Below are 25,105 nucleotides of genomic sequence, written 5' to 3'. Positions count from 1 at the left end.
CTATATTTAGATAAGAATTTAGCATATGAACAAAATGTAAACACATTTACAGTGATAGGTTAAGGATAGATTATTCTATAAATCATGTTGGGAAAACTCATTTGTTAAAACAACAACAAAAGAAATCTCCACAAGAAAACTTGGGTGAATATTTTTATAACTGTAGAACAGTGAAGATCTTTTGAAGCAAGATGCAACCAGAGCTGTAAGGAAAGGATTTATAAATTTGATATATCAAAATTGAAATTTTCTATATGGCAAACAGAAAACTTCATGCCATTAAAAAAAAAATCCTAATGGAAAATAATTGCAATAAAAAGGGCTAATTCCTAATATGAAAAAAGCTCTTTTATTTTTTTTTAAAAAATGATCAGTAAGAGGATCTTAACCCTTGACTTGGTGTTGTCAGCACCACTAGCTCCCAAGTGAGCAAACTGGCCATCCCTATATAGGGATCCGAACCTGTGGCCTTGGTGTTCCCAAGTGAACCACGGCCTGGCCCTTGAAAAAAGCTCTTTTATAAAACAAATTATGAAAGGAACAGTCTAATAGAAAAGTGAAAAACAGGCAGTTCATTAAAGAAAATAAGTGGTTAATAAACATCTTAAAATGTGGCCAACCTCACAAGTAATCAAAGATGCAAAGCAAAATAACAAATGATATATCTTTCTGTTTAATGCCTCTCAGATTGGGAAGATTAATGAGTAAAAATATCTAGGATTGTGACTATGAGAAGAGAGGTATTCTCCTGCATGGGAGTGAAGATTCAGACAGCCTTTATAGAGAACAGTTTAGTAATAACAAGTTACTTTTGAGAAGTGTGTTTAGATGAGGAACTTTTATTTTCTACTTTTGATGTTTAGAATTTTGAAATAAACATTTATTTTTTAATTCTTGTTTTTCTTAACATTTTATATTGTTCAACTATTATACCAATAATACATGATTTGTATTTATGCTGAAAAAATTCAAATGATCACGAGGTTTATGAGTTAGAAAGAAAATGAAAGTCCCCTTTACCTCTGTTTCTGCTATTCCCATATTTCTTCCAGCCTTGGGGTAACCACTATTCACAGCTTGATGACTGGCCTTTCAGACCCATTTGTATGCATTTTATAATTTAGAATAGTGATGTCCCCAGCACCTCTGAGGAAAGGGGAAAGATCCATGGCTAGGGAGGTAGCAAAGAGGAGCAGAGCCACAGTAGCAGAAATATTGCCTCACATTAACAATTGTGTGATTGGCATGTTGGTGTAACATCATGAGGTTAAAAGGGAAGTATAGAAAAAAAGACCATAGAGCAGAGGCATCCTGAGCCTTTCCAGAAGCCATAGTCAGAAAACAAAAGAATATATTGTTCTCTTTTCCTCACTTTTATTTCATTTTTTCTTTGGAAGTAATCAGAGGTTTTAAGTGATCTTTCCCAGAGTATGCTCATAGAATTTTGAGATGTTTTTATGACATTTAATAAAATGATTTTTAAAAATAAAGTGATTGTGTAAATTATGGATTATTATTGGGAGTCATGAGAATGGTGAGTTAGTAATTAATCAGTCTGTTAAATCTCTCAGGGTTCTGTGGTGGGGTGTTTAATAAATACTTGTTGGATGAACAAATTAATTTCCTTATCATCAGGAACTCCTTGCTGTTTCCCTTCCTCCTATGGAGTTTTGGCTCTTGTTGGGCCCAAGGCAGATGTGCTCTTAGTCTGGTAGAGACTTGCGTGCGTAGAATTAGGTGCCCTTGAAGAGTCTAGTAGCTTAATTTTGCTTTTGTGGTTGAAATCCTTATCAGTGTTACCACAATTAATTCTAAGACACCATGACTTTTAGTTTTTATTCTTGTTTTGGCTTAAAGGGGAACTGGCTAGTCTTTAATTAAAGATGTTTGGTGTGGGGATGAGCAGTCCTTGATACAGCTTCTATGCATGCTTTTTTCAAGTCTGATTGTCAAACTTTGCACATTCTTGCTGAGCGCAGTGCTTGATGGCACACTGTAAGTTTTTAGAAGTAAAGAATAGGAGTGGACTTAACTGATTGCTACAGGCTACCTACTGTACTCTGAAGTCAGTGGTCCTAGTCCTCAGTGACTGCCACTGACAGCCTAGTCAGGGAACTTACGTGGCAGATATTCTTTTTTTTTACTATTCCACGTGCTATACCTGTAAAAGAATTACATACTTTACCAGCTTGGCGAACGTGCAGTTATTTTGCCTCCCTCCAGTCTTCAGACATGTTTATCCTGATGGAAAAAAAAACACAGCTTACTCTGATCCTCATCTCCCTTTCTTTGGTTATTGTGGGGATGGGAAAATGGTCCAGGTCCCGCTGGGTTTCTTTGCTGTACCACATTTTCCCCATAGAAACAGTGGTACAAGTGGTGACAGTATGCTCAGGCTCATCCATGAAAACCTATTTATTCCAGATGTCTCTATTTTTAAATGTTGTTCATTGTAGCTGTATAGGTTTCAGCTCTGTGTTGGGTTAAGCGGACTTTTAAGTCAGGGCTGACCTGTTTGAATATAAGTCACAAGTTAATTCTGAACAGATAGGTCTTCACAAAAAAGACTTAGAAACTGGAAGGTTTATTGCTGGTCTTAGGTGTGACTTTAAGTGGAGTTTTGAACCCTTTAGCAAAGGTAAAATGTCTTAAGGAGTTAGGACTCTACAATGTCATAAGGAATTAAGGTTGAAAAACCAAGACTCATGAATAGAATCAATTATAGTGATAAGAAATGTATGGAATATGGATTATTGACATTCTACTCAAACCAGAGAAACTGCTTTTAATCCCAGAGATTAGCTTCCAAAAAGCTGTAGTATATGACCTGTATTCCTGAGTTTTTTAAAATTACATATGAATTTACAGTGTATTGTGAGGTGTGTGTTAACTCTAAGGGAACTTGATTTCAAACAGCATGTGGAATTTCCTTTCCTGTCTTACACACATTCCTGCCACTTTTCTACCTTCACCTTTCCAAGCAAATTTTATTGTCAAATTGATACTTGAATTTGTAAGTCAAACTGCCGGAAAAAAGTAATTTTCATGACTAAATACATGTTTTTTAAAATCATGGGTGGAATATAAGCACTGATGGGGGCAGGGACTAAAGGGCCAACATTGTATGTTTTTATACGTACAGTAATAGCTGTCAATCCAGTAACATAAGTTTATTGAAGGATATGTTCTGTCTTTCTGTTTATTTTTTCTTTTCTCTTTTTTTGGTGGCTGGCCCATATAGGAATCTAAGCCTGGATCGTGGTGTTATCAGCACCATGCTCTAACCAACTGAGCTAACCAGCCAACCTCTATCATTCTCTTAAACTGAGGTTTAATGTTGAGTGATTCACTGAATCTCTTCATTTGCTTAAATGGTAAACTTGCTGTGGGTCCTCAAGATAAACATGTTGAAATAGGAGGAATTGTAAAAATAGTTTGGAATCTTAATTCGAAAATACTAGAGTTGATGAGAAGAATGGTATCAAGTCCCAGGATAAGGGAAAACATGGCGTTTGAATCCCCTCACAGTTCCTCTGTGACTGCTGCAGGTAGGCTCCTTGTAAATGTTCTCATATATATATACATACAGATGCATTTTCTCTGATTGGGAGAGTAATAGACTAAGGTTGGGTGGGGTTTCTGCATCCATGTCTTTCTATGTCAATGACTAGTTGAGAGATGCTGCCAATTTCATATCTGTAAAGTGGCAGGTTGGTTATTGAGGATCTTCCAATGCTCATTCCAGATCTAAGATTTTATTAAATCTTGACTTTGAATCTTTTTTAATTGTGGTAAAATACACATAACATAAAATTTACTACCTTAACCATTTTTAAATGTACAGTTCAGTGGCATTAAGTACATTCTTATTGTTGTGCAATCACCACCACCACCATCCATCTCCAGAATACCTCATCTTGCAAAACGAAAACTCTGTGCCCATTAAACAGTAACTCCCCACTCTCCTTGTCCCCCCAGTCCCTGGTAACCACCATTCTACTTTCTGTCTCTATGAATTTGACTACTTTAGGCACCTCATATAAGTGGAATCATGTAGTATTTGTCCTTTTGTGACTCGCTTATTTCACTTAACAAGATGTCCTCAAGATTCAGTCGTGTTGTTGCATGTGTCAGAATTTCCTTTCTTTTTAAGGCTGAATAATATTCCATTATATGTATATACCACTTTTTGTTTATCCATTCATCTGTACACGTACACTTGGGTTGTTTTTGCCTTTTGGCTGTTGCAAAGAGTGCTGTTATGAACATTCCTGTACAGGTATTCGTTTGTATTGGTATATATAGGAATGGAATTGCTGGGTCATATGATAATGCTATGTTTCACTTTTTAAGGAACCCCCATACTGTCTGTTTTCCCCAGTGGCATTATATTCTGTACTGTACTATTTTACATTCTCACCAGGAGTACCTAACAGTTCTAGCTTCTCCACATCCTTACTAGCACTTATTTTTTGTTTTATTGCCATCCTAATGGGTGTGAGTAGTATCTCATTGTGGTTTTGATTTACAATTCCTCAGTGATTAGTTATGTTTAGCATCCTTTCAGGCACTTACTGACCATTTGTATATCTTTCTTTGGATAAATGTCTATTCAAGTCCTTTGCCCATTTTTTAATTGGGGTTTTTTTTTTTTTTTTTAGTTGTAGGAGTTTGTGATATATTCTGGATATTAACCCCTTATCAGATACATGATTTGCAAATATTTTTTCCTATTCCATGAATTGCCTTTACTCTCTTGAATGTGTCCTTTGATGCACAGAATTTTTGAAGTTTAATGAAGCCCTATTTATTTATATATTTGGCCTGTACTTTGGTATCATATCCAAGAAATCATTGCCAAATCTGGTGTCATGAAGCCTTTTCCCTATGTTTTTTTCCTAAGAGTTTTATATTTTTGCTCTTATATTTAGGTCTTTGGTCATTTTGAATTAATTTTTGTATATAGTATAAGGAAAGGACCCAATTTCATTCTTTTGCCAACACTGTTGTTGAAAAGACTGTCCTTTCCCCATTGAATGGTCTTAAGGACCCTTGCTGAAAATCATTTGACCATATATGTTGACTTTGGTTTTACAGTAATGCTATTGCTACAGTACAGTTTGATACATGTAATTTTTATTTCATATTCCTGAATTTTGTTTAACATATTGGACTTAGCAATAGGAATTAATGGAAGTAATAGAATATGAATAATTGGCCTTCGGAAGGATTTCATAGAACTGTAGGTCTTTTCATACTAAGGTAGAAATAGAGAAGATTAAAATCTGTGAAGTTTTAAAATATTCTACTTGTAAGAGTTTGATACATGTAATTTTTATTTCATATTCCTGAATTTTGTTTAACATATTGGACTTAGCAATAGGAATTAATGGAAGTAATAGAATATGAATAATTGGCCTTCGGAAGGATTTCATAGAACTGTAGGTCTTTTCATACTAAGGTAGAAATAGAGAAGATTAAAATCTGTGAAGTTTTAAAATATTCTACTTGTAAGACAACTGGCTATTTTTTTTTTTTTTTTTTTTTAATGTGAGAGTGGTGAGAAGGTCTGTCTATTCCAGAGAAAAAGAATTTTGAGACCTATCATCCAATTGCAATACGTGATCCTTAATTCAATCCTGATCTATACATTTTAGATATAATTGGGAAGTTTTTACTACAGATTATTAGAATGATACTAGGAAACTATTAATTTTGTCAGATGTAATGATGGTATTTACTATAGTTGTGTGGGAGAATATTACTATTTTTATAGTGACTCTTGCTGAAATATTTAGTGGCGAAGTATCAGACCTGCAATTAACTTTGAAATGGTTCAGCCAAAATTGGAAATTCAGCAAAATGTTAACAATTGTTTTATATAGGTGGGGTGGGTATGTGGTGTTCATTGTATCATTCATTGTTTTGCTGTGTGTTTGACTGTTTTTTTAAATAAAAAGGTTTTGAAAAAGTTGTTTCCACTAGGCTTTAGATTCACTTATCAGTGTCTGTTAGATAGTTCTAGATAACCCATAAGTATCTTAAACTCATTATGCCCCAATTAAACTATTATTTCCTGGCCTTCTTGTTCTCATTATGTACTTTCTCATATGGTTGTTTCCCCCTCTACCTTCACTTGGCATCTCCACTTCCAGGAGGTCTTTTCCTACATATCAACAGCATAAATAATACCTCTGTCATGGATCCCATTGTGGTATACACTTATAGCATTGTGGTAAAATGACTGTTTTCTTTTTCATATCACCCACTTGTTGCTGACCTCCTTGAGTGATAGATCTTATAACTAAACTGTTGAAATGTATTTTACTTCATTCACGAGAGTATTTCATCATACTTGTGAGTGTTGGCTTTTTCAAAGTTAAAGGCACTGGTTATTTTGATCCAGACCTTGAATGTGGGGCCCAGAGTCATTCCAGAGCACCAATCAATTGAGCAGATAATTATTTTGGCCTTTAATATTTGATGATCTCCATATTAGGCAAAGCAATCACTTAAATGAGGTTGTGCCTTGTCTTTTAAAGGTGGGAAGAAGAGCGCTATCCTGAAGGCATCAAGTGGAAATTCCTAGAACATAAAGGTCCAGTATTTGCTCCACCATATGAGCCTCTTCCAGAGAGTGTCAAGTTTTACTATGATGGTGAGTTGTTCCAAGGTTGTCTGATTCTGGGCCAAGAAAAGAGTCCGCTTCTATTTAGGGATAGAAAATGAGGACGGATCTAGTGCTGGATAATCCTTTTTGTTTATTTCATTTTGTTTCACTGTCATTGTGTGGTTTTGGGGAAGTGACATCAGGTATTAACTCTTAAAGGTCCATTTGTTGCTGAAAAAGTGCCACAGGAAAGGGGCTGTTAACGTTTTATCCACACAGTCCAAAAAAGATCCATTTACATAGCTCACAGCACATGATCCACAAGTTAAATGTTTTTATCTGAACTTCATGTCTAGGGAGCTACTCTTTGCAAGTTACTAGAAAAGCCTCACTTGACTGGTAGTATTTTATTTTAGTGATATAACACAATCTGATAAGCTACTGCTGATCACTAGAAATAGTACTAGTATTTGGTTGCAGATCAATTAGTCTGCCATCAACCTCTAGGTAGGGTTAGCAGGTGTTACCCTATATAGTGTAACACTATGCCTTTGATACATGCGCAGTGAAGTCTGATAAACTGCTTTAAAGAAATGCCTTTAAAGAAATGTCTCCTAGAACCCTCAGAATTGTCCATTAAGTATCATCAGTATTTCTGTCCTTGAGTTGAAGGATTTGAGAGTAGCCTTTGACACACTCCTTCTTTAAGGATGTAGCAGTTATATAGATGGTAATGCTAAGCTGATTTCCCTCATTTCAGGAGTTCTAGCCAGAAATGGCTATGGGATTATTTCTCAAACCCTTACATGCTTATGATTCACCATAGTGGATCTGTATGAGGTGGGATCAGGTCTTTCTGAGCCAAATGGTCTATTGACCAAACTTTGAGAAATATTGGGCAGGAGAACTTCTGGAAAGCATCATTGGTTAACACTCAGAGTTCTGGTGCATCTCTCTTCCCACCAGCAGTGGCCTCAGGGCCCCAGATGCTTATAAATCTAAGTAGTAGTTTATACCGAAGGGCTGGGGCTGCAAGTAAAGAAAGTGCCAAACTTGGGCAGCTGGAATTTGTTTTTTAAAACTATGTACTTGCTGAATATGCCTCTGTTCAGATACCAAGACCCAGTAGTGGATGGTACTACTGACTTAATCCCTGATCTTGGGGAGTTAGCAGCTGCAGGAACCCATAGTCTCAATGGCAAATCCTTGTATCAGATAAACGTTTTGACCCATGTTGACCAGAGAGCATAAGACAGAATTCTTTCAGCCCTCACACTGGGTCATTCCTGGAGACTCGTAAGTATGGCTCACAGCCAAAACTCCTGATTAAGAGAGCAGGCCTAGGACCTTGAAGAGGACCATCATAAAAGTACAGGTATTCTGTAGCCCTAATACGGGCTCACCAGGAACTTTAGAAAGCTTAATTGGTAAAGCCTCATTTTGAGGTTCAAAATGATTAAAAAGAAAGCTAGATTTTCTAGTCTTGGGGTTTCTCTTACTTTTCAAGATGGGAAGCTAAGGCCTGGATCAGTCCACTGGTCGACATAGTCCCTCCCACCCCCCTTCCAATTCTTGTTCAGTCCTTCTTTATAGGAGCTCCAGCTCCAGACCTCTAGCATTTTCTCAGTTGGTCTTCCCTGTGGAATTTCTTCCCTTTGATGTGGGAACTCCCACTCTGCAGTAAGTCAAGAAGTATTTGACTTATTAGTCCAAACTGATACTGTAAGTGCTGCCTACTCTCTGGGGAGGAGAATTCTCAGACTCCTTTAGAACCTGCCACGGAGGTGGGGCATGGGCTGGTTGAAGCAGTGAATTGCTGCCTCTGCTAAGGGACCTTCAGTTTTCAGCTCTGACTCAGCAATTTCCTTTTCCTGGAGCTCGGCCTTTTCCACAAAGTGTTGTCATTGCCAGGAACCTTCAAGTCATCCTCCCACCCCTCTGCTGTAGGGAGCTGTCATTTCATCTTTTGATAGCCCATCTAAAACAGAATTCAGTAAACTAGGCCAAAGAGTCTTTCTTTTTTTTATTTTTCTTCAAATACTGTTAATACTGAGTTTATGCCAGACCTGAGAACTGTTTACATTTTTCCTCACCATTTATTTTATTCTTAGTTACTTAATTTTTTTTCTTTATATGAAATGTTACAGTTTTACTGGCAACTCTGGTTCTGACCTGAGTAGGAAGTTCTGAAGAACATGAAACCTTTCAATCCTGTCTTCCTCAATGTCTTTTCTTACACCGCAGAAATTTGGGGCTTTGAGAGAGGGAAGCTGCGCCACCTGTTGGCCTTTTAAGTTACGGTTTCCAAGCAGGTTCTTTCTGTCTGTTGTGACAGTTTCAATTTTGTGCTACACTTTCCTATATCTCTACTATCAGGGATTCCCAACCATCATACGATGAAATGTCTTCTGAATTTTGAAATTAGTGGATTTCTGGTTAAGTTTTAATTTTCTATAATGAATTTGAAAACCCTTTCTGAATTATTATCTGTGTAATAGTAAGACAATGGAATTATATTTAACCTCATTTAAAGTATAGCTATATGCTATTATTATAGCATGGATTAGTTCCAGATAGTGTTATAAAGTTGGATTTTCAAGAAAAAGTGGAAATTGGCCCTAAGGGTTCTTTTAAAAGTACTCTATTTGAAAAGTAAATTAAACTCCCAAGTACATTTCTTTTACTGCTTTATTAACAGATTAAGATACACAAAATCCCTAGGCCCATCATCAAATTTTCTTTCCTAGTTAGCAGCCTTCATTGTGACACATCAAGGTTCCTTTTCTTTTACATAAACCCTTGCATACTGCTAGTAACCCCAGCCATCCCTTGTGCTGTGCATAAATCCAGTTTCCCTGAAGAGGCAGTCTCATAGTACCTGTGTTCCAGAGCAGTGCATCACAAACTCGAGTGTGTATGAGTCTCGTTAAAATGCAGTTTCTGATTCAGTAGGTCTAGAGCGGGGCCTGAGATTCTTTATTTCTAACAAACTTCCACATGCCAATGATGCTTGCTGGTCTGTGAACCACACTTTGAATAGCACAGTTTTAGAGGAAGTTCTTACTTAGGCTTTTCATATGGGAAATCTGGGCTTGCCTGCTGTGGATATATATTTTTATTCATATTCTACCCACCTAACTTTGAAGAAGAAAGATGCCTATTTCTTTTCCCCACAATTCCTTTCTTCCACTCCCTGCCCTATCCCCTCCTCCCCTTCTTGAACAGAGGCTGCTTAGCTTAGCAGTGGCAGGAGTCCCTCTGAGGATTTGATTTTTAAAAACCATTGAAGAGGTGTAAAGGACCCTGCTTGCTGAAAGGAAAAGGAAGAGTGGCTGGGCCTCCCCCAGGTCATCCCTGTCCTGAGCAGGCACCTGGGAACAATTAACTGGCATAGTCTCCAGAGAATGACCCAGGTAAATATTTGCTAAAGAGAAGGAGAATTTATACAATATAAATCAGTATGTTGTCTTTGTTGTTGTTGTTACTATGCGTCACCAGCCCTTTATATACCTTGGGAAGATAAACCATTATCAAAGAAGTCATCTCCAGTGCTCAGTATTTATACTTGGAACATGAATACTACACCTCACTTTTTGGAACCACTTTTCCCTCTAGGTAAAGTCATGAAGCTGAGCTCCAAAGCTGAAGAAGTAGCTACATTCTTTGCAAAAATGCTCGACCATGAATATACTACTAAGGAAATATTTAGGAAAAATTTCTTTAAAGACTGGAGAAAGGTATTGTGGCCATGTTTTAATACCCTAGTACCTTGCAAAAATGTCGATCAAGTACTAAATAATAAACTATAATTTTACAAAAAATTCCCTGATGTAAAATTTGGGTTTTATGAATTTTGTTATATTAAAAGTTGTGTATTTTTTAGTCTGTTCACTTACTATATTATATAGGGTTTCTGTCCAACAAGAATACTTACATCTTTTTCTTCTCAGCTCATATATATCTATAGGAGGGGGCTTATCAGATTAGGCCAAATAGAAAACTTTAGCTTCCAGTTGAGCAAAGGAAAGTCTGTCTCTGCAGGATCACTTTCTGTCTGCTGTTGCAAAGAGAGATGTTAATCTGACATTCCATTCCCTCTTGATTCTTGCTCACTTGTTTTAGGTACCTTCTGCTCTTGAAACCAAATATACTATATCTGCCTAGGTGATTTTTAAAAGTCTCATTATTCTCAACTTAAATAATGTGGGCAGAGAGAGACTGAACTAAAGTTTACCTCCTGAGATACCTCTAAAAATCAGATTTAGTAAGTGAATAGAGAAGGGGTAACATTTCTAAGAGAAAATGAGTATGGAAATATTTTTCTCATTACTAAAATGATATATATTCATTTTTCTCAAACTGGTATTCATATACCTAAGGATTTGTGTCAGTGTGCCAAGGAGCCTGAGAAACTACATAAGAATTAATCTTTTTCAATGATAAGTCATTTTAAACATTTTTATATGAAATACAGTCATCCCTTGGGATCCATGGGGGATTGGTTCCAGGACTTCACACAGATGCCAAAATCCGTGAATCCTCAAGTCCCTTATATAAAATGGTGTGTTATTTACGTATAACCTATGCACAACCTCCTATATACTTTAAATCATGTCTAAATTACTTATAATACCTAATACAATGTAAGTGCCATATAAATAGTTGTTATACTATATTTAGGGAATATTGATAAGAGAAAAAAGTCTTTAGATGTTCAATGCAGGTACAATTTTTAAAAATTTTTGATTCATGGTTGGTTGGATCCATGGATGAGGAACCCGTGGATACAGAGGGCCAGCTCTACATATTTTATAACAGAACAAAGTAATAAAATTATATACTTTTCCCCAAAACTCACTGATTTATTTTTTTGTTTCTTGGGTTCTTTTTTTATAACTGATTTAGATTGGCTACCTCTTCAGACACCTTTGACTGAAAAAATGGTGCTTTGCTGTAATTGCAAAGAAACCTGAGGACTCATTAGCGTATTTACATTTTTCTCTTGTTTCCTCCTTTTCTTTTGACTAGGAAATGACTAATGAAGAGAAGAATATTATCACCAGTCTAAGCAAATGTGATTTTAACCAAATGAGCCAGTATTTCAAAGCCCAGACAGAAGCTCGGAAACAGATGAGCAAGGAAGAGAAACAGGTACTATGGAATTTGTTACACCTCTGGGGTCCTGGTCAGTAATGCCTGCAGCAGAAACCTCTTGGGAATTTTGGAATAGTGATTCATTTATTTAGTTTTTTTCTTAGTTCTGTGACATAACATTGACTTCAGTTATTTCACATGATTCTAAGCTAAAGATTTAGGATTTTCAGCTGAATAAAGTTTAAGTTTTCCTAAAGATTTTACTTAGACTGAAAATTCTGAATAAGCACTTTGTTCAGTAGCTCTTTATAAGAACTCTGGTGCTCCATGGACCTAAAAACCAGTCAGTAACTCCAATAATACAGTATTTAAGTACGGACAGACCTGTTCCACAGTGGCTACTGGATACTAAGGATTTAAGACAGATGAATTGATATTGGCCATGTACCTCTCTATTCTTTGATCTGATTTACTCTGGTATCTAACCACATTCATTCATCTCCATTTTCCAGCCTTGGCCATACTCATTCTGAAGGATCTTTCTAGTATGCAACTAGGATGTCATTATCTTCTACAGGCTGCTTGTTTTTGTAAATAAAGTTTTACTGGAACATAGCCACACCTACTTATTTACATATTACCTATGGCTGCTTTTATGTAACAGTGGCAGAGATGAGTGGTTGCAACAGAGACAGCACGGTCCTCAAGCCTAAAATATTTTCTATCTAGAAAAAGTTTGCCACAACCCTTGATCTAGAGAAATCCAGGTTAGAATTTCATTTTTTCCAATCAGAGGTCCAGAAGTTAAGGATTTTAAGGAATTCTTTGTACTTAAAAGTTCTGTAGTTTCATATTTATATGTAATTTAGGCTGTTGTATTTATATAACTCATGTTTTATGGTACCTTTGGCCCTCAGTTTAAAAATTAACGGGTTACAGTAAGAATGATAATTGCATTATTAAAACAGAATTTTTAGTCTCAGGTTAATTTCATACCCAGTATTCAAAATCAGTGAAATTTAGTATATTATTTCCTTCAGGAGTCTTTTTAAAACTTAAAGACCACTTTGGAACTTTTGTTCTTGGAATAGAGATCTAAAGCTGGAGAGGTTTTATAGATATCACCTTGTTAGAACCCCTGCCAAGAATACTTGTTGCCAGCAAGTTCTGAGGGTTTCACCCACAAGGCAGCAGGACTTAGTTAAATTAAATCACTAATTATAAGATGGTTAAAGAGCCAGTAGAGGGTAAAGAGGCTCAAACCAAGGCTCAACCCCTCCCCTCCCATCTTTTTAGAGCAGGTATCACAAGGACTCTGGAGCTCTTCTTTTATGAGTCCCCATCATCTCCATCTCCTATTTTGACATGACTCAACAATATAATTTGAATTTGTAAAGTTACACTTAAAAATACCCATACAATATTTAGAAACATCCTTTAAAATATGAGAATCAGTTTGAATCTGTAGTCGAAGTCAATTCTTATAAATAGATCTTTTGAGGAATTTTATTGTATGTATGTTTGAAAAATCCACTAGAGGTTTTTCTCTATTTGAATTTATTTCTTAGTGATTTTTTAGATTTTTCTCTATCTTAACCTGTTCTCCCACAAAAAATAAAAATATGTGAGTAGAGAATAGCAATTTGAATCCATTTGGAATAATTCCTTACTATCTTCCAGAAAATCAAAGAGGAGAATGAAAAATTACTGAAAGAATATGGCTTCTGTATTATGGATAATCACAAAGAGAGAATTGCCAACTTCAAGATAGAGCCTCCTGGGCTTTTCCGTGGCCGTGGCAACCACCCCAAGATGGGCATGCTGAAGAGACGGATCATGCCTGAGGATATAATCATCAACTGTAGCAAGTGAGCACAAAGTTTATCTAGTGGGCCTGAATTGAGGCGAGGGCTTCCTTTCTTGTTGGCAATTGGAAATATTTCCCACATTACAGAGAACTGTTCGGGAAGGAGATACTTAAGAGCAACATAGTATTTCCACGTTTCTGTCTCCAAGTGTTTCTCAGATATTGACTGTTAGGAAAGAAACTTGGAAATACATGCTTGGCAGATATATCCACTTCAGGTCATGAAGGTGAACTTGTTCCTCACTTCTCATTTCACTGCTCTCCTGCTTTGTTATTTCCACAGAGATGCCAAGGTTCCTTCTCCTCCTCCAGGACATAAGTGGAAAGAGGTCCGGCATGATAACAAAGTTACTTGGCTGGTCTCCTGGACAGAGAACATCCAAGGTTCCATTAAATACATCATGCTGAACCCCAGTTCACGAATCAAGGTAAGGGGATAGCTAAGAGCTACACCAGTTATCAGGGCTGATAATCTCTGTCTTTTTGTTGAAATATAATGTTCTTGCCATTTAGAATCACTTTGACAAATTAATAACCCTCCCCACTGAAAGAAGGCAAGTACTTTCATGGTTAGCATTACCTGGTGATTTTCCTTATATGTATCAATTTTTTTTAGTCACCTTGTAAATCATTCATTCATTAATTTACAAATATTTATGGAAATCCCAATATGTGCCACGCACGGTGTCCATGAGATTCATGTGTTGATAAACAAGACAGACGTAATCCCTGCCTTCACATTGCTTGCTGTCCAGTGGTCAGAATGTATGAAGAGTGTGGTAAATGTATATTGGCTTCTCTATCTCTCTTCCTCTTTTTCACCTTTCTTGGCTCAGAGTAATGGAATGTAATTGCTCTGAATCCAGAAACAAGTTGTAAAATCTAGTGTCTGATATACTTCTGGCTTCCTAAGGTCTCATTTGGGTAGGTTCCACCAGGATCAGATAGGATGATGTATGTGAAAGCACATCTTAAACTATGTTACATACCTGTGTGTTATTTATTGATAGTTATTGAGAGGAGAAAGCTGTCTTGAGGGGAATCAGTTCTTGTTAGCCAGCTAGCTATACCCTGCTTTGGAGAGTCCCACAAACTTCCTCCCTTTGATATACTATGGAATTGTGAACAGCAACCTAAAAGAGAGATAGGCTTCACAAAAAAACAGTCAAGTAATTAATTCTTTGTAGACTGTAACTATTTTATATGAAGAAGACTGGGACTAAGGACCTTCTTGATCCTGGTTTGTAGGTTATTTGACATCTGTTAAGATGTCAAAGCCTCAGCTCAAAAGGCTATGTAAATTGTCAAGACTAAACTACACATTTTCTAGCTTACAGCCTTGTGTTCTTCTATATATCATTACTTTTCTAATGAAAAATACCCATCTATATATTTCCTTCAATTCAATTGGAAAATGTACTTTTTCTAGTTTAGAGTAAGTATAGAATCAGAAAGAGAACCCTCATGGTGAGCAAAAATCAAGTCATTTAAAGAATCATGTTGTATTCTTATTCTGAAATAGCACAAAACTGTGGGGCTAGAAAGGTGGATAAACAATGGTTTTAGCCCTGAAGTAATTTGTAGGCTGGTGGGCAAATCAGGTAAGAATTCAATTGTATTAGAGGAAAGGTAAAGTTAAATGCTTTAGATAAATAGAGCAGTTATTTCTAGCACTTAGAGATCAAGATCAACTTTATGAAAGAAATTGGGTTATAGTTAGGACTTGAAAGAGCTATTCCAAACAGAATTGTGTCATTGTAGACAGAAAAGAGGGTAAACACAGAATATGTTGAGGTATAGGGAATGTGAGAAGGAGTAACAGAAAGAATTATCAAGTGGTTATGGTTGCACAATATTGTAACTGTACTAAATGCCACTAGTGGTAAATTTTTTGTTATATGTATTTTACCACAATTTAAAAAATTATCAAAATAATGGATACTGTGTGTTACTGTTAGAAAGCAGTTTTAGGGCCGACCCCGTGGCGCACTCGGGAGAGTGCAGCGCTGGGAGCGCAGCAACGCTCCCGCCACAGGTTCGGATCCTATATAGGGATGGCCAGTGCGCTCACTGGCTGAGCGCGGTGTGGGCAACACCACACCAAGGATTGCGATCCCCTTACCGGTCACGAAAAAGACAAAAAAAAAAAAAAAAAAAAAGTATTTTTACATAAGTTGACATTTGATTCTCTTAACAACCATACCAAGCATATACTAATGCCACTGTTTTATAGGTGAGTAAATTTAGTCTCTGGGAGGCCAAAAAACTTGCCCAAGATCCAATAGCTAGTAACTCTAACTTAATCTTCTTAGATTTTTAGATCTTCTGTCTCCTCATGCTTTCCATTGACATCTCACTGCCAAATTATGGCCAGCCTTAAATGCCATCCTAAAGAGACTGGACCATGTTCAGCTTCTAATGAAGAACTTTGACGAACTTGGAACAAAGTCATGTTTTGAACATAGCCTTGCTTCAGCAAGATTTACAGGTATTACCTGTAAATCACACCAATAAACATGAACTGTTATAAAGCTGCAAAGGAATAGTATAGGGGACCATTTGAGAGTATATCAGGGCACCTGTTCTGGACTCTGGTGTTCAGGGAAGACCTTTCTGGAGAGGTAACATTTAAGATAAGATTTACAGGCTGAATAGGATTTTATCCTTGGGAAGAATAGGGGAATGGGTGTTCCAGACAGAGAAAAAAGAGCCTTTTGAAATCTTTGAGATGAGAAAGAGCTCGGTAGTTTTGAGGGCACAAAGTACGTCAGAATATTTGGAATACAGTGAGCAAGAAAGAAGCAGGAGAGGAGAGGGAGGCAGGCCAGATCTTCAGATCCTGCTTTAAAATTTTTTACATTATCCTAAGTCCAAAAGGGAGTCACTGAACTGGGTTTTGAAGAGAGAAATAATGCCAGATTTGTATTTTGGAAATGTGTGACCTAATTGGAGACTGGATGGGGATGCAAAGGTGTAAGTAGGGAGATCAAGAGGAGGCTGTTGTAGTACTTACTCCCTACAAGAAGTGGTGATGACATAGACAGATGATGGCAATGGGGGATGGACAGAGGTGAGCAGATCTCTAATATATGTGTGCTGTGTACTCATGCAGGCAAGGGTTAGTGTTGGTTGTAAGATCCTCTCTGAGGGTTTAGATCATGTTGGATAGGCCAGGTGGAGCACCTCAAGAGCAGAGAGGCAGCCAGTTTCATTCCAGACAATATCCAGGTGTCTGCTACACACAGTAGGCATTTGTGCAGTCATTTCTGATGATTATGATAGTGAACCTAGAGGTCACCCAAAGTTAGGCCCTGCCTGGAACCTTATACATAGGGCAGAGTGCTTGACTCTAGTCAACTGGGATGGGATCCCAAGAAGAGTCATTAAAGGGTTGCAAAAGCGATACTATTAAGGGAAGAGAAATGTGATTTCTTGAGCTTGCTCTCAATCCTTAGGCTGTCTTCCACTCAGCAGAACAGTGAGATCTTCAGAGGTTGGGGTTTGACATCACCTTCAATAGTTTTTAACTTTGTATTTCCAGTAGGAGAAAGCATTCTCATTTTAGATTGGAAAAAAAAAAGTACAAGCATTAATTAATGAAATATTTTAAATATGTAGACTAGATAATAATGTAAAGAACACTTGTATGCCCACCATCTGGCTTTATCAAATCTTATGTCCTATGTGTTCAATTACTTTATTTCATAAAAAGTATTCTGATAAACACAACTGAAGCCCCTTGTGTACCATTCACCTTCTTCCCTGCAGATGAACTTGATGTTTTCATTCTTATGTATATTTTTTCTTTCTATGGTACATTTGTGTGTGCATAAACAATATGTAATATTGTTTTACAGATTTTGATTTTGAGTTAGGTATGTTATTGGGATCATTCTGCAACTTGTTTATTTCACTCAGCCTTGGTTTTGAGATTTTATTACTTGACATACATTTTTAATTCATCCATTTTATTTGTTGCATGGTATTCTATTACAAAAACTTATTTGTTCTCTTGTTAAGAGACATTTAGGGTTGTTTTACAGTCTCTTGCTTTTATAAGTAGTGCTGGAATAAACACATTTTCTTTGTGTATATGGGTGGAAATTTCTCTTAAAGATTCTTTATTAGATATTTACAAATTATTCTCTGAAGTACTTCAGTTTACATCATACCTTCCCCTCCTCCAGCCCCAAACAGTTTATACAAGTTCCTGTTTTTCCATATCCTTGCTAATATTTCTAAAGTTTTGCTTTTTCCATTTGGGTCTTTGATCCACTAGAATATATTTTTGTGTATAGTATTAAGTTGAGGTTTAATATATTTTTTCCAAATAAATAACCAGTTGTCCCAGGACTATTTAGTTGTGTTACCCCCGCTGTCATGTATGAGTACAAGAGTACTTCAAAAAGTTCATGGAAAGATTAGTATTATCTTTTAATTCCATCTTTCCATGAACTTTTAAAAGTACTCTCATATCAAATATATTCTACATATATGTCAGACTGTTTCTAGGCTCTCTGTCCTATTTCATTTGTGTGTCCATTTCTGCATCAATAGCATGCTGTCCTATAAAGTCTGTTGAGTAGGACAAGTTTCTTTCATCTTATTCTTCAAAATTGTCTTGGCTATTCTTGGCCCTCTGATGTTTCATATTGAATATAAGGTAAATTTATCAAGCTCTAATGAAAACTGTTGAGATTTTTATTGGATTTGCATTAAATTTACAGAATAATAGGGGAAAGATTTGATAGTATGATATGGGGTCTCCAGTCCATGAATATGTTATACCTCTCCATTAATTCATGATTTTTGAATGTATCCTCCAATATGGTTTTGTAATTTTCTCCATTGAGGTTTTACATATTTATTAAAACTTTATTTCTTAGAGACCTTATAGTTTTTATGGTTGATGTGAATGAGATTCTTTTTCTATTATATTTCTGGTGGTTATTACTGTTTTTCTATTATATTTCTGGTGGTTATTACTGTAGTGGTAATCCTTCTAATATTTGAATATTGATCTTATATCCGGCAACACATACAAGAGTTGCTCAGAGTTCTGAACTCTTCCTAGTTCTACAAGTGTGTTTTTGCAGTTTCTAGGTAGACAGTTATAGTACTAATAAATACAATTTTAATTCTTCATTTCCAGTTCTTAAATCTTATACAAGTATTTCTTTTGCTTAAGTTTTACTTTTTATTTTTAAACCGTCATTCATAAAACCCTAATTCAAGGTAGTCAACAGTTGTCAAAGCCATATATTTGATTAATTTCTGTAATCGGTGTTTCTTGCATCTCATACCTTCTGAGTTGTCTTTTCTTGTTGAAGTACACCCTTTAATGTTTATTTCATGAAGATTCAGCACTGGCAAACACCTCTATTTGTTTACCAGAATATTTCATTTTTATTCTAACTCATAATCTGTCTTTTCTCCAATAAAGAATGTATTTTTACCATTGGTAGACTGTGGTTTCACTATGCTGTATCTAGGTATAGACATATTTTTATAGATACTTAGACTAGACTTTCAATCAGAGGACTAAATGTATTTTTATTTTAGAAAATCCCCAGCCACTGTATCAGCCATGGCTTACAGATTATTTCTTCTATTTCTTCTTTTAGAGTCCTGTTAGATGAATGTTGGGGCTTCTCAATCTACACACCATCTATTTAAACTATGTTTTCATATTCTTTATCTTTTTAGGTCTGTTCTTCATTTTGAATGAGTTCTGTAGGACTCACTTCCAATTCACTATTCTTTTTATTGATTGATTGACTGTAGCTTTAATAACACTTTTTTCCTGCTGTTTGAACGAGGGGTCATGCATTTTCATTTTGCACTGGTTCTCCCAAATTATGTAGCTGGTCCTGTCTTTTTTTTTTTTTTTTTTTATTGAATCATAATTGATTATACATATTGTTGGGGTTCAACGTTGACACATGTTGATCAAATCAATATTACTTGCATATACATTGTTGCAGATCACACTTATTCTTTATGCCCATTGTCCAGTTTCTCCCCGTTCCCCTCTCCTTCCCTCCTTCCCCCTCTAATTACCCTAGATTTCTTCTCTCCTTCTGAAAGAGTAGTGGTTACTCTGTTGATTTGTTGCCTACGTGATCTGTCCAATGCTGAGAGGTGTGTTCAGGTCCCCCATTATTATTGTAGAGCAGATGCTTCTTTCATTCTGGAATGGGCTTTGTGGAGAGAGACATCCTCTTCTTTTCTTTGGTTTCTGCTGGTGACTGTCCTTGTGTCAATGCACTCCAGTGGCTGGTGGACATCTGCGTGGTGGTTGTGGCATGTAGCCACTTTAGCGACAGCCATGGTTACTGTGGTGGCTGTGGTGGGCCACCCACGTGGAGGTGATGTTTTTGGCATGCTTCTTGGTGCTGGTGGTGTGCCTGGTTGTGGGGTGGGGGGGTCCAGTCCTTGGGCTCCATGCCTCAGGACCCTGGGCAGTCCCTGAGGTTCTGGCAGTGTGCCTGGGCCGGAACTAATTTTTTGTCCTTTGCTTACACAGGGGGAACTTCCTGTGGGAAACAGTACTTGAGCTGTGTGGTTGAGCTAAATTTCTGCTTTGCTACTGATTCCCTAGGGAAGGCTTTTTGTGCAGCTCAGGTTTTAATGGTTGACTTTATGGATATTTCTGGCTCTCCAGAGACCTGGTGCACCTGAGTTGTGTAGAAACTCTGATCTGGGTCTGAGTCTTTTCATCAAACTGTATCCCATGGAATTCTATATTTGTGACCAATCTGCTCTGAGTAGTGCTTCACTGATTGGGGTGCTGGTCAGCTGTCCTTGCTGTGAGCGTGTTCCCCTGGTGGGCCTGTCTCCCCCACTGCCCATGTTCTAAACACTTCCCATGGGATGGGTCATGCGCCAGTCCCTTGAGATGACTCACCAGCCTCTCGGTTGCTCCTTTTCTTTAGTTGTTGTGGCTCCTTGCTCCTGTGTGGGTCCACAGGAACCCTATTAGTGGTCTTGCTGGCCTGAGGACCACCAAGGCCCTCTTCTCCCATGCCACGTCCAAGTAACTTCATCTGAAGGGCACAGCTGCAGCTTTTGCCAGCTCCTGCTCTGTGTGCTCAGCAGCTCTAGCCTTGAAGTGGCCATGGCATGGAACAGTCGGAATGGTTTTTTCTTTCTCTCATCATGGCTTCTTCTGCCTTCATGTACTCCATAGGTCTCTCCTCCTCTTCCCCTGAGCTCTAGTGGCCCCAGCATGGCTGTTGTTGCTTTTTTTTAGATGTAGATTGGTTGATTTGTGGGAGAGAGTGACACTGGGGACTGTCTATTCTGCCATCTTGACCAGAAACCTCTAATTCTCTTTTTTGTTATATCCTGCCTGAAGTTTATCCTATGTATAATTTATTTCAATGGTTACTTTTCATTTTCAGAATTTCTAATTTTATTTCATATCTTTTTTATTTTATTTAATTTGTTTTGTAATTTCTTATCCTTTTCAGTTGATTTAATTTTTTTTATCTGTATGCATACTAAATATAGTTATTTGAAAGTCTTTGTAAGATTATTTTATAAAATGTTGCCTGTAGTGAATTCATGTGCTAATTATTTTGTTGGCAATTTCTCTGAGCCATTTTCTTGGTTTCTTTTGAAATTTGTTTGTAAACCCTTTCCAGTAGGAGGTGGTTTTTGTGTATGTATCATTCCTGTTTCTTTTCCTCTTCCTTCTCCACTTCTCCCCAGACAATATTATTGCACTATTGTACCCTGTCTCTGCTCTATCAAGAAATGTAGCACAAGCATGATGTGAGTTACAGGTTTTCAACAACTAAAAAACTTAAGCGTTTAAAAGTAAAAAAAAAAAAGGACAGATGTGTAGGACAGCTGAAGTGTGTCCCTTTGATATACCCTTTCCTTCTCCCCTTTCTGGAAACTCAGATTGGCCTACCTGCAGTCATAGCTATTGTTACACTACCTTCAGCCTCAAAGGTCATTGAAAAGGTCAGGACTTTTGAGAGCTACAGTAACACATGCTCCAGGTGCTGAAAGGTTGTTCTGAACTTATTTTATTCATGTCTTTCTGTGCTCATCCTGGTGGTTCTGCTTTTCCTCTCAGGATTTCCATTATACAGATGACTTCTTGCAAGTGTTTCTATTCCCTTTTTCTCCCACACTGTGCCTGCTGCCCTGAAATATCATTGGAATGACAGTCAGCCTTCTGGAACCTATAATTTCAACCAAGGAAGCTCTCTGATCACAATTAACCAAGAGCTTCTGATCCCAGATAACCTAGGAGTTTACATAAGGGCTGCTTAGAGGTATCTACTGCCAAGTTTGGAAGCATTTACCTGTTCTCATAACCTGGAAAAATAGCCCTTAGTAAAAGTAAGGTTCTTCAAACTAACTTTGACTTATGAACAGAAGTTATCATCATGAATTTTCTTTTAAATGAAGTAAAACAAACTTTAGGATTAGTGTTGACATCACATTGTATTTAATCCTATTAAAATATTCTCAGTGGCAAATACACACTTCTGCCTTTTCTGTCTTTAGAACCTATAATTCTATGGGGTTACAAAGATGTACGTAGCTACAGTCTTTTAAATGTAACAACCTGGGGGTTAAAGGCTAGATGTGAAGGAAATACCTTTATAAAACTCATCGTCTTGGGAAGCTCTGATTTTGGTGAGTTTTATTAGAAAGAGAAGACAAGACATATGTTTTTTTGTTTTTTTAAAAAATTATATGCTGAGCCTGGCTTTTTAGTATAAAATTCAAAAAGTTTTAAATCAATTTATTGAAGACCATCATCGATCTGAGTGTGAGAGCCTAAAACATTAAAGCTTCTAGATTCTATCATGGTAGAATATCTTTATGACCTTGGAGAAGATTTCTTAGGACACAAAAAGCATTAACAATAAAAGAAACAATTAATAAAATGGACTTCATTAAAATTAAAAACTTATATTCAATAAAAGAAACCATTAAGAAAATAAATATACAAGTTACAGACTGGGAAAAAATATTTACACAGAGGACTTATATCCAGAATATACTAAGAATTCCTATAACTCCATAATAAAAAGACAAACATCCTCATAAAAAAAACAAAAGGCTTGAATGTGTACTTTACAAAAGAAGATATAGGAATAGCCAATAAATAAGCTTGTGCGAGAGTGCTCAACATTACTAATTATCAGTAGAATAAAGATTTAATAAACCACAATGAGATACTCGTTACAGTTATAGGTATTTTTACCCCAAGTGAAATGGAACTGTATGTTTACAAAAAGACTTAAAGAAGAATGTTCATAGCAGTGCTGTATTCATAAGAGGTCAAAACTGAAAAGTCCCAGGAAAATAAACACATTATGGTATAGTTATATACTCTGTGTACTGGCAGTTAAAAGGAGTGAACTATTGCTACATGCAACAACATGGATGAATCTTAAGAACACATTGAAAAGCCATACACAAAAGTCTATACTGTATGATTCCATTTACAGAAAACATCCTACAGCAGCAAAACTAATCTATGATGATAGAAATCAGAATAAGGGATCAATGGTTGCTTAATGGGAGACTGACTGGGAAGGGACATGAGAGAACGTTCTGGAATGACAGAAATGTTCTCTATTGTGATGGAGTATACAAGGGTACTTCAAAAAGTTTGTGGAAAAATAGAATTAAAAGATAATATGAATTTTTCCATGAACTTTTTGAAGACCCTTCGTATGTTACGTGGGCTGTGAACTGTCATACCTGATCAAATTGTACACTTAAATCTGTATATCTACATAACATAAAATCTTGAAATTAGAAAAGGTTTATTCAGAATGAAAGGTGAACAGTTTAATTGGGGTTTTGAAAAAAAGACAAGTATTAGAAGAAAAAAAACTCAACAAATCAATAATAAAAAGACAAATATATTTTTAAATGGACAAGTATAGAAAGCTGGTTGGGTTTTACCTTTAAACATGGTATAAATATATAGGGCCAGTTTGTTGTGTCTTTTATTTAAATGATACATGTGTGTGGTTCAGAATGGCACTCACCCTTTGGTGCTCTACACAATGGCAAACACATTGGGATCACCAGTCAAGGGAGAAGAGCCACTTAGAATATTGGCAAATATTATCTTCCCCAATACAGATCCTTGAGAAATGATTAGAGAACAGGGTCTAGCTTGCCTCCTTACCTCCCACTCTGCACTCCTGAATCCAGATCCCATCCCCATTTACCCACTCTGCTGAATGGATAAGCAGCTATGTTAGAGAGAAACTATGGTGGGCCTACTAGTTTAAAAAGTCACCCAGTGAATGTCATATGTAACCAATCAAATTAGGTTTTTATCCATTACTGAGGGGTGACTGAGTAGGGAAAGAGGAGAGGAGGCCAAAGGCAGCTCCCTATAGTGGATACATTGTTTTACAGAGATGGCTTTAGTGGGACCTTGCCTACAAGACCTGGATAGATATTTTCTAGTAGTAGGAGAAAGCTTGTTCAAGTGCAGTGTTACTCTGTGGACTCTGTTCAGGGGCACTGAAAGCAGGGACAAGCATGCTTCTTAGACAGTCCAGCCTCTCCTGCTAGACCTAGACAGGGTGGCTTCTGCCCTTACCCCCATCCCAGTGTCCTTATTTGAGAGAATCCTGGATCTTTGTTCCAAGAACCCTACTATCCTGTGAAGAAAAGTTGCTCTAGTGGTATCCTGTATGAATTACTTACTGTTGGGCTTTCCTAAACCTTGTTCCCTGACTCCTACCATACATTGCAGTGGCATGACTAAGGAACTCAGCAAATCTGACCCTAGGGGACTTTGAGGCAGGCTTTGGTAGGCCTATGTGCATTGGAGTGATGGGAAAGAGGCCACCCCTGAGCTGGATACTATACTGTTGAAGATGAGCCTTTCACATCCAATGTTTCCTATGTGTGTGTGTGTAGGAACTATTGTCATGGAGATTTATTACTGACTTGTACATGAGGATAGCTTGTATCACACTTTTTTTCATTCACCCTCTTAAATGTCAAGATTTACGTAGAAAAATCAGTGATAAATTTTCTGCTCCCCAGGAAATAAGACATAAATATTTCTTCTGCATCACCAACTCCTAAATCACCCACCCACGATAGGAGGTAGTTATTGAATCTCTTGTTTTGTAGTAAAATAAGTACATAGAACTAGTACACACAGCTAGTGGGAGGGTGCTGGTGACTCCTAGCATACTGTATATGCTTTAATTTCTGAGCGTTGGTTAGGATCTGAAGTGGAAGACATTTCTTGCTCCATAGACCCCATGCTCGTGTACATTCAGATTGGTTACCTTGGACCGTAATCCTTACACCTCAAGGATCACGTGTCCATGTCATAGGCAGAAACCAGGCATGTGTGGGAAGAAATCAATATCCCCCCTCCTTTGTTGTGGGTGTGGGAATTAAGAGCAGAGATTCTTAGTTTCTTAAATTCCTTTTTTTTGTGTTTATGCCATGTAGTCTGTTTTGTACCTTGTCAAATCCCCTACATCTTCGGGATTTCTTGGTCCCCCCCCCCCCCCCCCCCCCCC

General features: G+C 37.1%; 1 protein-coding gene across 1 annotated transcript in view; it reads left to right on the top strand.

Annotated features, from left to right (window-relative positions):
* The window catches only part of TOP1 (topoisomerase (DNA) I), a gene marked incomplete at its 5' end in the record, with an annotated part of 69,087 nt that overhangs the window by 32,291 nt on the left and 11,691 nt on the right, over positions 1–25,105 (top strand). The window contains 5 exons of the mRNA XM_008590938.1: positions 6,543–6,658; positions 10,226–10,347; positions 11,639–11,761; positions 13,385–13,572; positions 13,855–13,999. Of these exons, the coding sequence (XP_008589160.1) occupies positions 6,543–6,658; positions 10,226–10,347; positions 11,639–11,761; positions 13,385–13,572; positions 13,855–13,999 (694 nt within the window). The remainder of the gene's footprint in view (positions 1–6,542; positions 6,659–10,225; positions 10,348–11,638; positions 11,762–13,384; positions 13,573–13,854; positions 14,000–25,105) is intronic.

This window comes from Galeopterus variegatus, unplaced genomic scaffold (genome assembly GCF_000696425.1).
Source record: "Galeopterus variegatus unplaced genomic scaffold, G_variegatus-3.0.2 Scaffold6476, whole genome shotgun sequence".
Taxonomy (NCBI): Eukaryota; Metazoa; Chordata; class Mammalia; order Dermoptera; family Cynocephalidae; genus Galeopterus; species Galeopterus variegatus.
The sequence above is the reverse complement of the archived record's forward strand: the minus strand, read 5'-3'. Positions and strand labels throughout refer to the sequence as shown.